General features: G+C 34.8%; 1 protein-coding gene across 1 annotated transcript in view; it reads left to right on the top strand.

Annotated features, from left to right (window-relative positions):
- The window catches only part of LOC136855888 (cell adhesion molecule 3-like), a 140,451-nt gene that overhangs the window by 122,496 nt on the left and 3,673 nt on the right, over positions 1-14,282 (top strand). The window contains exons 3-5 of the mRNA XM_067133332.1: positions 5,765-5,900; positions 7,662-7,795; positions 8,864-9,074. Of these exons, the coding sequence (XP_066989433.1) occupies positions 5,765-5,900; positions 7,662-7,795; positions 8,864-9,074 (481 nt within the window). The remainder of the gene's footprint in view (positions 1-5,764; positions 5,901-7,661; positions 7,796-8,863; positions 9,075-14,282) is intronic.

Here is a 14,282-nt window from a genome sequence, read left to right as displayed (position 1 = left end):
TATAATAAATTCAAAACCACTTTCCGCATCTGCCATCATCAAGAGACTGAATGTCTCACCTCCATCTCAACGAAGAAGCGACGGTACTTACCGTCCCGCTCTGTCTACAGTTTATGTCAACATCTCCAACTATGGTTGTCGGGGTCCATAACCATTCCCCATCCACAACCCACAACCTCACAGGCTACGTCATAGGCCTGGTACCATAAGAGATGGTTACGACAAAGTGGGATGTGAGATTATTTTCAAGATTTCGATATTTTTTTTTCTTTTAAATTTTTTTTTATTCATTTTCGGTTTTTAGTTTTCTGGGAAAGAAAACTATTGAGCCGGTTTTGTCTGTCCGTTCTCACTTTATTTCGGCAGCCCTCAGATCTTTAAAACTACTGAGGCTAGAGGGCTGCAAATTGGTATGTTGATCACCCACCCTCCAATCATCAAACATACCAAATTGCAGCCCTCTAGCCTCTGTAGCTTTTATTTTTTTTCAGGTGAAAGTTAGCCATAATCGTGCATCTGGCAACAATATAGGCCAGGCCACCACCGGGCCGTGGTTAAAGTTTCATGGGCCGCGGCTCATAGAGCATTATACCGAGACCATCAAAAGATAGATCTATTTTGGGTGTGGCCTTGATTATACGCTGTAAAGAAAAAACTACTGCGCCGAAGAAACTTTGGCGCATTTTTATACTTGTTTTATTTATGTTCAAATTGATTTCTTGCTTTTTATTAACATTTTTCTTGTTACTAATTATGCCAAAAATAACTAATGCGCATAATTAATTATTTTTTTCAATTTTAACCACAAAAATAAACATCTTTGCTAAAACCAAATTTATTTCCTACAAGAAAAACTTTCCTTTTTTTTTTAAGTTTTTCCAAGGACACTGGCCACATTACCCTGACAGAAACCTGAGAGAGAGAGAGAGAGAGAGAGAGAGAGAGAGAGAGAGAGAGAGAGAGAGGGTCCTACTTCCATCAAAGGGACCTGGGAAGGGAGGGGAGGGGGGGCCGGAGGAGGGTGTTAAACCTTATTATTCATGATGTTTTAACAACAGAAGGCAAATAACGAAGGGAATGTGTTGGATCGTGAAACGCGTTGTTTATTGTATTAATATTTGACGTCTCCCGAGAGAGAGAGAGAGAGAGAGAGAGAGAGAGAGAGAGAGAGAGAGAGACAGACAGACAGAGAGAGAGACAGGGGTTGTGAGAGAGAGAAAGAGAGAGAGAAAGAGAGAGAGGGGATGAGAGAGAGAGAGAGAGAGAGAGAGAGAGAGAGAGAGAGAGAGAGAGAGAGAGAGAGAGAGAGACGTGGGGATGTGAGAGAGAGAGAGACAGAGAGAGGAACTCTGAGAGACAAGCAAAGAAATGATTTTAGGCAGCTAGGAGAGAGAGAGAGAGAGAGAGAGAGAGAGAGAGAGAGAGAGAGAGAGAGAGAGAGAGAGAGAGAGAGAGAACAAATTAAACAAATTAAAGAAAAAAACTGAGAGAGAGAGAGAGAGAGAGAGAGAGAGAGAGAGAGAGAGAGAGAGAGAGAAACAAATTAAAAAGTAAAAACTGAGAGAGAGAGAGAGAGAGAGAGAGAGAGAGAGAGAGAGAGAGAGAGAGAGAGAGAGAGAGAGAGAGAGAGAGAGTGCAAAAGTAAGAGAAAACAAGGGACAGGAACATATTAAAGAAGTAAAAACTGAGAGAGAGAGAGAGAGAGAGAGAGAGAGAGAGAGAGAGAGAGAGAGAGAGAGAGAGAGAGAGAGAGAGCTGTAAGCCACATTAAATATCACTTTCGGGAACTGAAAATGTCATATTAAGTGCAATTAAGTGATATGGCTTCGTCAGTGCAATCGAATGCAACATATCACCGAAATAAAGTGTTGGGCACGAGATAAAATCCTATAGATTCAAATTTTGTCATAAAATGTTTTTAAATTCGTATGTTTTCTCAAAAACCGGATCGAAAATCGTGGTAGACTTTGTCAGAAAATGTGTACATTTCTCAGAATAACTTTACTGAAAATCGTGTTAAAATTTGTATATTCTCCCAACAAGTTTCATCGAAAATCGTCTTAAAAAATTTTGTCATAAAATTTGCTTTGTTCAAAAACCTTCATCAAAAATCGTGTTACATTTTGTCATAAAATGTGTATATTTCCCAACCGTGCTACATTTTGTCATAAAATTTGTGTATTTTTCCAATCAAGCAGAATTTTGTTATGAAATTTGTATACTTTCTCAATCGTGCAAAATTGTGTTGTAAAATTTGTATATTTCCCCAATCGTGCTAAATTTGTCGTAAAATGTGTATAATTTCCCAATCATGATAAATTTTGTCGTTAAGGTTTTGGGAAGATATACAAATTTTAACATAATTTCCCAACAGTGCTAAATTTTGTCATAAAATTATTTAACATTTTTCATAAAATTTGTATATATTCCCAACCGTGTTAAATTTTGTCATCCAATTCGTATATTTTCCCAATGACTATAGAAACTCTTTTAAATTCAGCTAAACATCATATCATCTAACCTTCACCTGGCAAGGCGTTTAGTAAACTCATGTGTGACGGACCGACACACACACGCACACACAAGGAACTAGATGAAGCCTTTGATATATAAATCCTTAGCAAGACAAGTGCTACCGTCGCCAAAGGCCATAATTCTGTCACTTATATTTGTACGACACTTAGAATTCGACACTTTGAAGTTTCTTCATCTAAGTTGTATGTTTACCTTGATCATAATTAATAAGGGGTGGGGGGGGGTGGGGAAGGGGCGCCTCACCTGGGGAGTCGGGAATGTGAACAGGTATGATACGGGAGACTCGTATAAAGGGAGCGTGAGTTTTCAAACTCTCTCTCTCTCTCTCTCTCTCTCTCTCTCTCTCTCTCTCTCTCTGAATCTTACTCTCAATCTCTCTCTGTCTCTATTTTTGTATACTTTGATCTCTCTCTCTCTCTCTCTCTCTCTCTCTCTCTCTCTCTCTCTCTCTCTCTCTCTCTCTCTCTTCTCTTCATCGCTCAATTTCTCCTCTGTCTCTTTGAATCTTTCTCTCAATCTCTCTCTCTCTCTTTCATGTCTCTCTCTCTCTCTCTCTCTCCCTTTGAATCTTTCTCTCAAAAATGATTAAGGACTTTCTCTTTGAATAAATATTTGACAAAGAGTCTCTCTTAGAAAAATAAAAATCTCTCTCAAAACTCTCTCTCTTTAAACCTTTTTTCCTTAAGTCTTTCTCAAGTCCCTCTTTCTCTCTATATATTTCGATTCCAGTCTCTCTCTCTCTCTCTCTCTCTCTCTGAGAGTCTCTCTCTCTCTCTCTCTCTCTCTCTCCCCTAACAAAAATGATTAAGGACAAAAAGCCTTAAGTAAATATTTGACAAAGAGTCGAGATTAGAAAAATAAAAATGCTCCATCAAAACTTCAAGTTTAACCTCCTTAAGTCGACTCAAGTCCCTCGTCTACGATTCCAGTTCAGTCGATTTTTTGTAAATCACTGAGGATGAAGTCGCTGACTTTTTATGAAAATTTCAAACGTTTTGAATTGGAGTTCTTGAAATTTTCAAACAAACAGAAATTCTTAATTTTTTTTTCTCCGCCGCACAAGGAATTTTTCGACGAAGGGAATTACATAGCGTTGAACGTCTAGAGGTTCCAGACGATTTTTTTGTAAATGTTACGGACGAAATCCTAATTTTTATGAAGGGCTTTCAAACGTTTTGAATTCCTGGTGGTTATGTAGGACTTTCAAACGTTTTGAATTCCTAATGTTTATGAAGGGCTTTCAAACGTTTTGAATTCCTGATGTTTATGAAGGACTCTCAAACGTTTTGAGTTCCTAATGTTTATGAAGACTTTCAAACGTTTTGAATTCCTAATGTTTATGAAGGATTTTCAAATTCCTAATGTTTGTGAAGGATTTTCACGCGTTTTGGATTCCTAATGTTTATGAAAGACTTTCAAACGTTTTGAATGCTTAATGTTTATGAAGGACTTTCAAACGTTCTGAACACCTTTTAAAAGTTATCAGAGGCATCACAAAGTTTCGACAGATTTTCAAATGTTTTGAGTTGCATTAAAACTTAAACAAAAAACTTTCAAAGGTTTTCAGTGACATTTAAACGTTTTAAAAGACTTGCAAACGTTTTCAAAAAATGTAAACGTTTTTAAAAACTAAAAAAAATAGCTTAAACTATATTTAATCGTTTTGAAGGACTTGAAAACGTTGCCAATGAGTTACAAATATTTTCAACTGAGCTTAAAAGGTTCTGAATGACTTTAAAATGTTTTAAACAGCTTTCGAAACGTTTTCCTATGGTTCTGTGGGCTTATGAACGTTCTGAAGGACTTGCAAACGTTTCGAATAAAATTTTAGCATTTTGGAGGATTTTCAAACATTTTCAGCTGCACTTACACACTTCGAACAACCTGTAAACGTTTCTAAGAAATTTCAAACATTTTGCAGGACTTTAAAACGTTTTTGAGGATTTTCAAACGTTTAGAACAACATTTAAACGTTTAGAAGACTTGCAAACATTTAGAACATTTAAATGTTTAGAAGAAGACTTCCAAACGTTTAGAACAACATTTAAACGTTTAGAGGGAGACTTGCAAACGTTTAGAACAACATTTAAACGTTTAGAAGAAGACTTCCAAATGTTTAGAACATTATTTAAAAGTTTAGAAGGAGACTCGCAAACATTTAGAACAACATTTAAACGTTTAGAAGTAGACTTGCAAACGTTTAACGTTTAGAAGACTTGCAAACGTTTAGAACAATATTTAAATATTTAGAAGACTTTCAAACGTTTAGAACAACATTTAAACCTTTAGAAGGAGACTTTCAAACGTTTAGAACAACATTTAAACCTTTAGAAGGAGACATTCAAACGTTTAGAACAACATTTAAACGTTTAGAAGACTTTCAAACGTTTAGAACAACATTTAAACGTTTAGAAGACATTCAAACGTTTAGAACAACAGTAAAACGCTTAGAAGACTTTCAAACGTTTAGAACAATACCTAAACGTTTTCAGTGACTCCCAAACTTTCTATCAGTTCAGCCAATAAAAAATAAACCCCCAAAAAATCACACAAAAAACCACGACCCACAAAATCACAGAAACATCCACATACCTTGAAATTGCGCCTTCCTCGACGACATCACTGAGACGGGCAAAGAAAGCTCTGCTCTTGTAAACCTCCTGCAGGGAGATAAATTAAGAGAGATTATTTTCAGAAAGACTCCTGGGGTGAGGCTGCAAGCCCCAAATCCTACTTCAACTTTGTTGTGGCCCACCTCAGTCGACTGGCTATCTCTGGCTGGGTTAAATTTTATTATTATTATTATTTATTATTATTATTATTATTATTATTATTATTATTATTATTATTATTATTATTATACAATAATTTGGTTCAACAAACGGAAAAAAATATTAAAAAACATCCAACTAAAAATGTTTTTATACACCTAGAAAATTCGTGGACCTCTGGATTCATCCTACTAATCATAATAATAATCCTTTTTCTCCTTCTTCCTTCCAGGAAGATTCTCCCCCGAAGGAGGCATCCTACTGATCATAATGATAATCCTTCTTCTGCAATTCTAAAGGAGGCATCCTACTAACCATAATAAAAATCCTTTTTCTCCTGTGGTCCTGATGGAGGCATCCTACTTATAATAATAATAATTTCTTCATCTTCTGTAATCCTGAAGGAGGCATCCTACTAACAATAATGACAATCCTTCTTCTTCCTTTCATCCTTCCAGGAGGGTTCTCTCCAGCCCAATCGTGTTGTCCTAAAGGAGGTCGACTTCAACACTTCCGGTCAGTACAGGTGCGAGGTCTCGGCAGAAGGACCTGAATTCAGCACAGTCATAGGCACCGGAAGTCTCTTGGTCGTGGGTGAGGATATTAAGTCTCTACCTCGTCTCTGGGATTCTCTTATTTGCCCCTGTTTTCCCCAAAAAGTTTCAAATGGCCCATCTAACAAACCTCTTGTGTGTCGTTTTATTTTGGGGTTAAATTCCACTGTTTTCAGTCCTCTCTGGAAAAGTGAAAGTGGGGAGAAATTGCAAAAGCTTGGGAAAAAGAACAAAATATTTGGCCCCATCAAATATTTTAAAGGAAACAAAAACATTTGGCCCCATCAAACATTTTAAAAGAGACAAAACATTTGGCCCCACCAAACATTTTAAAAGAAACAAAACATTTGGCCCCCACCAAACATTTTAAAAGAAACAAAACAACTGACCCCACCAAACATTTTAAAAGAAAAAAACATTTGGCTCCACCAAACATTTAAAAGAAACAAAACATTTGGCCCCATCAAACATTTTAAAAGAAACGAGACATTTGGCTCCGTCAAACGTTTTAAAAGATACAAAATAACTGGCCCCACCAAACATTTTAAAAGAAAAATTTGGCCCTACCAAACATTTTAATAGAAACAACATTCGGGCCCACCAAACATTTTAAAATAAATAAATCATTTGGCCCCACCAAACATTTTAAAAGAAACATTTGGCCCCACCAAACATTTTAAAAGAAACATTTGGCCCCACCAAACATTTTAAAAGAAACAACATTTAGCCCCACCAAACATTTTAAAAGAGGTGGTTGTGTCTTTTCATTTTGGGGTACAATCCATTTTTTTCCCACTGTCTCTGGTAAAAGCACGTAAGGAGAATTTACCAAAGCTTAGGAAAAAATGGAAAAATCAACTGGTTCCTACACAATTTAAAGAGGTGGGTGTGTCCTTTCATTCTGGGGTCAAAACCCACTATTTTTCCCTCCTCTCTGGATAAACCAAAGTAGTAAAAAACTACCAAAGCTGGGGAAAGAGGATAAAGAAAACAACATTGTTTTTCTTTCCCTTCTGGCAAAAATCAAAGTAGGAAGAAGCTGACAAAGCTTGTGAGACCCTGGAGAAAAAAAAATCTCAGTTTAAACCTAATCTCTCCCGATATTTATTCCCCATATAGCAAAAATATTCTCAAAAATATTCTGAAATGGAAAAAACTGAAGAGAAAATATCAAAAGATTTTTTTATGACTGAAAGGTTCCTTCTGCCAATCAATTGAGGGGGGAATCAGTTCATCCTTTATGCACGAAGATGTGATTGCTAGTGCATGTCGGATTCATTGCGCTCTCTCTCTCTCTCTCTCTCTCTCTCTCTCTCTCTCTCTCTCTCTCTCTCTCTCTCTCTCTCTCTCTCTCTCTCTCATACACATATAGCCTACACATTCACTATCAACAGTATGGAAACTCTGATTACAATCTTATATATATATACATTCAACATTGAGACCTTCGGCATAAATATAATTCTCTCTCTTTCTCTCTCTCAATAAGTACCATTCATAAGATAATCCTACCAATATTTAAGACAGTTATTCCTGTTATAATTACTGACACAATTCAAATTATCATTGTTTTCGATGTCACTGAAGAAATATAATTATTTGCAACATTCTAATCATGAATCTCAGCCACTTGAAGACTCTCTCATTCATCAATTCATCCACATTCATCCACCTGACCTGGCCCCCAAATGACCCAGCATTCATCCTTATCAATTCATCCATCCTTTGACCCAAAATTTCCTCCAGGAGATGAATCCTTGAGATGAATCCTTAAGATGAGTCCTTCACTCTATCCCAACAGAGCCTCCAACTGCTGGCCCAGTCATCACAGGAGGGAAGGAGAAGTACAAGGTCAACGAAACAGTTGACCTTCTTTGCACCTCGAGTCCTTCAAGGCCGGCGACCTTCCTTTCCTGGAGGATAAACGACAGGCCGGTGAGTCCTGCAATTAGGATGTTGCTGTTTTGAGTTGGCAGAGTCCTAAGAGAGTCCTAGGATGTGTATGGGTTTAGTCAACATCCTTGGAGGAAAGTTCCCAAAGTTTTTTTTTTAGAATCCTTGGATAAGTGAGTCTTTGGAGGAAGTTTTTTAAGTCCTTGAATAAAAGAGTCCTCATTTTAAATTCTTTAAAGTCCTTGGATAAGTGAGTCTTCGGAGAAAGTTTCTTAAAGTCCTTGGATAAATGAGTTCTCATTTTAAATTCTTCAAAGTCTTTGGATAAGTGAGCCCTTGGAGAAAGCTTCTTAAAGTCCTTGGATAAATGAGTCCTCAATATAAACTTTTCAAAGTCCGTGCATACATGAGTCCTCAGATGAAAGTTTGTAAATTCACCGTATAAGTGAGTCCTCACTGAAACCTCTTGAAGTCATTGGATATGCAAGTCCTCAAATTAACCTTTTTTTTAATTCCTTGGATAAGTGAGTCTTCAAATGAAATTCTTTATAGTCATTGGATAAGTGAGTCCTCAACTGAAACTTTGAAATGATTGGATGAGTGAGTCCTCTGATGAAACTTTTTTGAATAAAGTTATTGGATGAGTGAGTCTTCAACTGAAACTTTTTAAAGTCCTTGGATAAATAAGTCCCCTGGTGAAACTTTAAAGCCATTGGATAAATGGGTACTAAGACAAACTTTCAAGGGCCTTGGATAAGTAAGTTACCAGGCGAAACTTTTTACAGTTTTTGGATAAACTGAAACTTTTCAAGGGCCTTGGGTAAGTGAGTCACCAGATGAAACTTTTTATTCATTTGATAATTGTTCCCCAGATGAGACTTGTTAAAGTCTTTGGATAAGAGAGTCTTCAACTGAAACTCTTAAAGTCATTAGCTAAGTAAGTCCTTTGACATAATTTTAAAGGCCATTGTTTCAAAGGCTTTAAATCAGATTTACTATTGTCAAAACCTCACGAAAAATTATGATTAGAGTTAAACCAAATCTACAAACAAGTCGCAGCCGAACCGAAGCAACTCTTCACCTTTAACCTTGACCTTTGTCACCCCACAGGCCCCCCGAGAGCTGGTGATGAAGGAGCCCCTGTATGTGGCAAAGGACGGCCTTGTCACGCAGTTCTCCCGTCTCATGTTCGTCGCTCGCCCTCACCACTTCGTCCGCGGCCTCCTCAGGGTCAAGTGCGTGGCAGAGATCAACGAGAGGAGGATGGCCCACCACCCCACGATACCCGAAACCTTCAGGGCATGGGAGAGATCCTTCCAAGGTTTGTATCTGTGTGTATCCTTGACATCCTTCGAAGGATTGGGTTGGTGGTAGTTGAGGATTGGTTTTGAGGTCTTGGGAAACTGAAGGGATGTTTAATCATACCGCGATACCCGAAACCTTCAGGGTATGGGAGAGACCCTTCCAAGGTTTGTATCTGCGTGTATCCTTGACATCCTTCGAAGGATTGGGTTGGTGGTAATTGAGGATTGGTTCTGAGGTCTTGGGAAACTGAAACTGTGGAAAACTTTTTTTTCAATTAGGTCATGAATTTTCCATGGAAACTGTGGTGGCTGTTTTGAAGTCCTTGGCTGACATATTGTTTTGACTTGGTAATTTGCTTAATTCGTGTCTTTAGGTCCATTTTGCTCAAAACAAAAGACAAACAGATTGTTTTGAAGTTCCTTAGGGACTGAGTCCATAGTCATTTGAAAGTCCACAGAAGAAAGTCCTTTGGAAAGTAAGTTTAAATTAGAATTTTGAGTCCATGACCCAAAAACATTCCTTCTCTTGACAACACCAAACTCTCAACTGCATTTCAGTAGCCGATAAACAATACTCTCCTATTCTCTGTACGAGTTCGTGTCATCTACGGAATTTTACACAATCTATACCATTCTTACAATAAACTTACAATTCAGGAGACCAAATGCATTCATCTTCCCAATGTATTCTCACAAAACCTCTCTCTCTCTCTCTCTCTCTCTCTCTCTCTCTCTCTCTCTCTCTCTCTCTCTCTCTCTCTGGATGTTCATATTTTAATGTGGCTATATACTTGAATGTATATAATATAAAATATAATATAATATAATATAAATATATATATATATATATTTATATATATATATATTTATATATATGTACTGTATGGACGAATGTTTGTTTGTAAGATATATATATATATATATATATATATATATATATATATATATATATATATATATATATATATACATATATATACATATATCAACATCTAACAAGAACAACCACATTCATCCATACATTACCTAAACAAAGACAAACAAAAACAGAACCTACGACAAAATCAAACAGATTATCATCAGGAGGTTAATCCTCTGCACTGAGCAATGATTAAAATGGCCTTAAGAGAAACAAAACAGAATATTAATTATCCAGGGAAGGAGAGTGATTACTTGTGCAAGCAGTAATCAACAGGTGCTGCCTGGCTGCCAGGGAACAAAAGCAGAGGTTTCACTTAGTCATTGTTTATATATATATATATATATATATATATATATATATATATATATATATATATATATATATAAATATATATATGATGTATATTCATATATATATATATATATATATATATATATATATATGTTTGTATATATTCATACATATATATATATATATATATAATAATATATGTATACACACACACACTATACACACACATATGTATACACACACACACACATATATATATATATATATATATATATATATATATATATATATATATATATATATATATATATATATATATATAGATATATAGAGAGAGAGAGAGAGAGAGAGAGAGAGAGATTGGTGTCACTTATGCATAGGGGACTTTTCAGTTCATAAATATTAAGTGTTTATATTAATCATGTTTATATGTGTGTGTATTTGTTTATATATGTGTGTGTGTGTGTATTAATATGCAGATAACAGCACAAATATATTTAAAGCAAAAACAACAAATCATTCAACAGACCAACGGCCTCACAGCTATAAAAAAAAAATTAGGAACATTAAAAAATTGTTCAAAAACAATAACTTACGAGAATTGTGCTTCGAAAATATTGATAAGATTTCTGCCAACGCAAAACTATGAGAAATTTCGACACAAATTGATCAAAAAGATTCCTAGACAGGAAAATGTTGTAAAAAGCAATTTACAAAGAGAGAAAATAATTTTATATCACTAAGAGAAACTGAGGAGCAATAATTATATTGAGCCTTGGTAAGATTTTTTTTCTTGGGTGTCAAACAAAATCATTTTATATTACCAAACAAAATAATTTTATACAACTACGTTAAATCACCTGGTTTTCAGTTATAAAATCACTGAGGAAAATTATCTGGTAATTAGTTATGAAGCTATTTCGATAATATATCAACAAAATCATTTTATATCATCAAGACAAATCCCCTGGTAATCAATTACGGAATTCTTTCAATAACACATTATTAAAATAATTTTATATCATCAAGAAAATGTATCTGACTACCAATTATGAAATTATTTCAATAATATATTACCAAATTAATTTTATATCATCAATATAAATCCTCTTGTAACCATTTACGAACATATTTCAATAATATATTTTAAAAATAATTTTATATCATCCATATAAACCCTCTTGTAACCAATTATGGAATTATTTCAATAATATTATAAAATAATTTCCTATCCTCAATACACATCACCGGATTATCAGCTACAAAATTATTCCATTAACAATGAATTTCTTCTGGTGATTTTACAAACTGGCGTCACACTAAACATGGTCATTTTCGACGTCAAATCTATAAAGCATATTAGCAATGGGTCACACTGTGGCCTAAGAGAAATCAGAGAGATTAACTGTGGACTGGTTTGGTCTTTCTGACCGTGTGTTGAAAAGTATCAATTACAAAATAGTTTGTAATAAAATAAGATATTTTCTAAATTATTGAATTATATATGACATGTATTTAATATAAAACATTCATTTAATCGCAGGATTACCATATAATTTTAAAAACGTACAATAATCTGTCAATAAATAAATAACCTCCGTTTTAATAAGATAATTGAAATAGCCGTTTATGGTACTTAATAATATATATATATATATATATATATATATATATATATATATATATATATATATATATATATATATATATATATATATATATTATATATATGTGTGGGTATGTGAGAATATATATACACACATGTATATAAATACATATACACCTATATGTATATATATATATATGTGTGTGTGTGTGTATATACATATATACAGTATACATATATAAATACATACATATATATATACATATAATTGTATATTTGTGTACATATACTACTTTGTGTATAGAGACACTACGTATGAAAAAGCCTATACACAACGGACCCCACCCAAAATAAACCCATAAAAATAAACACACACACCCACCCCATGACTTTTCACCCTGAAAAAAATATACACATCCACTGAAATAAACACGCCAAATACCCACACAAGCCTGAGAGGAATATTTCCATCTCCCCCACCCCTTAAATTAGTATATGGAGCCAGCAAGCACGGGCGTCCCAATATCCCAGAATTACCGGCCCCCTTTCTCCCCCACCCATCCCCAAAAACAGGAACCAGCTGGCTGGTGGGTGAAAAGACAGTGTTTTCCACATTATGTCTCACCTCTACTTAATTAGCGAGACTGTAATTAAAACACTCCCCCGTAATGAGGAAAGCACCGTTTTGCAAAGTGGTCATTACTGTCCTTTGTATATATGTGTATGTTTGTGTATACAGTATATGTATGTGTATATATACATATATATATAACATGTATGTGTTTATGTATTAATATATATATATATATGTATGTATACAATGTGTGTGTTTGTATGTATATATAATACCAGTGGTATTAAATTTCATCGTTATATTACCTGCTGGCAATTTTCTAATTAACAAAAATGTTATATAAATATATATTATATAAATATATATATATATATATATATATATATATATATATATATATATATATATATATATATATATATATATATATATATATATATATAATATAATATATATATATAAATCAAATATCACCTTTACAATACCTATTGACAATTTCCCATTTACCAAAACAAAAACTGTTTACCTAACAAAGATTAGCTTTACTTAATCCAGATTCTACGGTATATTCCCGACGCAACAATATAAAACGTTATCAGTTACTCTTACAAAATAATTCGTTACAATTAATTCCTAAAATTTTCTTTATCCGCATCGCGGAGGTAATAATATGAGCTTTTTTTAGTTCAGTGGTACGTAATTCAGATCATGATTCATAATGTTTCGTTGATTTTTTATTTTTTTGTAACATTTTCAGTGATTCATGATGAAAATGTTGGTGGTAATTTTGGAATTATGAATAATTTGATTAAAATATGCAGGCAGTTACTAAGAATAGATTTTACATAATATTTAGGATGTGGGAAGTTATTCAAATATGAATAATATCTGTCTATAGTTATATTCAATTGAGAGAGAGAGAGAGAGAGAGAGAGAGAGAGAGAGAGAGAGAGAGAGAGAGAGGACAGTTCCATTTTATTTAGCTAACGTTTCGGGACCTCTAATGCCACATTCTCAAAACTATAAAATGGAAATATGATTTCAAGTTAAAACAGATTCTTTGTATTCAGTGTTATATTTAAATCTTCTGGAGGGATCTATTACCCATTGTAATTGAGATCTTGGTATTTTTGTTCCTGTCCTCACTTTCAAAAACCCACAGGTGGAACAAAACTACTACCCCAGGTCATCTCTGGGGAAATTGAACAGATCAATGACTCCTGAGGTCATGGATGAATTAAGCCTTTCATTATATCTAAAAAAAAAAAAAAATAATCATTGGGTTACTCAGTATCAATTTGAGCTCAGTTGCAGATAGATGCTTGTTGATGGTTTTACCTAAGTCCTGATAAAAATGTCTGTCATAAATTAAAGATATTCATACAGTTGTTTACAAAAGAGCCTGAACGGGAAGCAACTGTTTGAGAAACATTCAACCATCTTCCACCTACCAAAACCAGAAAAGCGACAAACCAACGTGGCCGCCCTTTTGTCAAAACCTACTACCACCAGCACCCCAGCACAGAATCCTAGGCACAGCCCAGCCTCTCTATTTCCCCCTGGCCACCAGATCATCCTTGGGCATTTAAGGGGAGCCAAAGAGCCAGAAAGAGGCCATGAAAAGCCTCTGGCTCACGGCTCATCCCGTCAAAGTGTCATCTTTTTCATCACCTTAATGCATTCACGTCTCCTTCCGCTCGCCTCGACGAAGGTTGATATATTAACCCGCTGGGTGATGTCATCATCACGGTGGCTGGCCATAAACATGGGCTATTAGGCATGTGTGCACGTGCATGATAAGCAGTCTCTCTCTCTCTCTCTCTCTCTCTCTC

Source organism: Macrobrachium rosenbergii, chromosome 33 (genome assembly GCF_040412425.1).
Source record: "Macrobrachium rosenbergii isolate ZJJX-2024 chromosome 33, ASM4041242v1, whole genome shotgun sequence".
Lineage (NCBI taxonomy): Eukaryota > Metazoa > Arthropoda > Malacostraca > Decapoda > Palaemonidae > Macrobrachium > Macrobrachium rosenbergii.
Note: the sequence above shows the minus strand (reverse complement) of the source record. Positions and strands in the feature narration are given on the sequence as shown.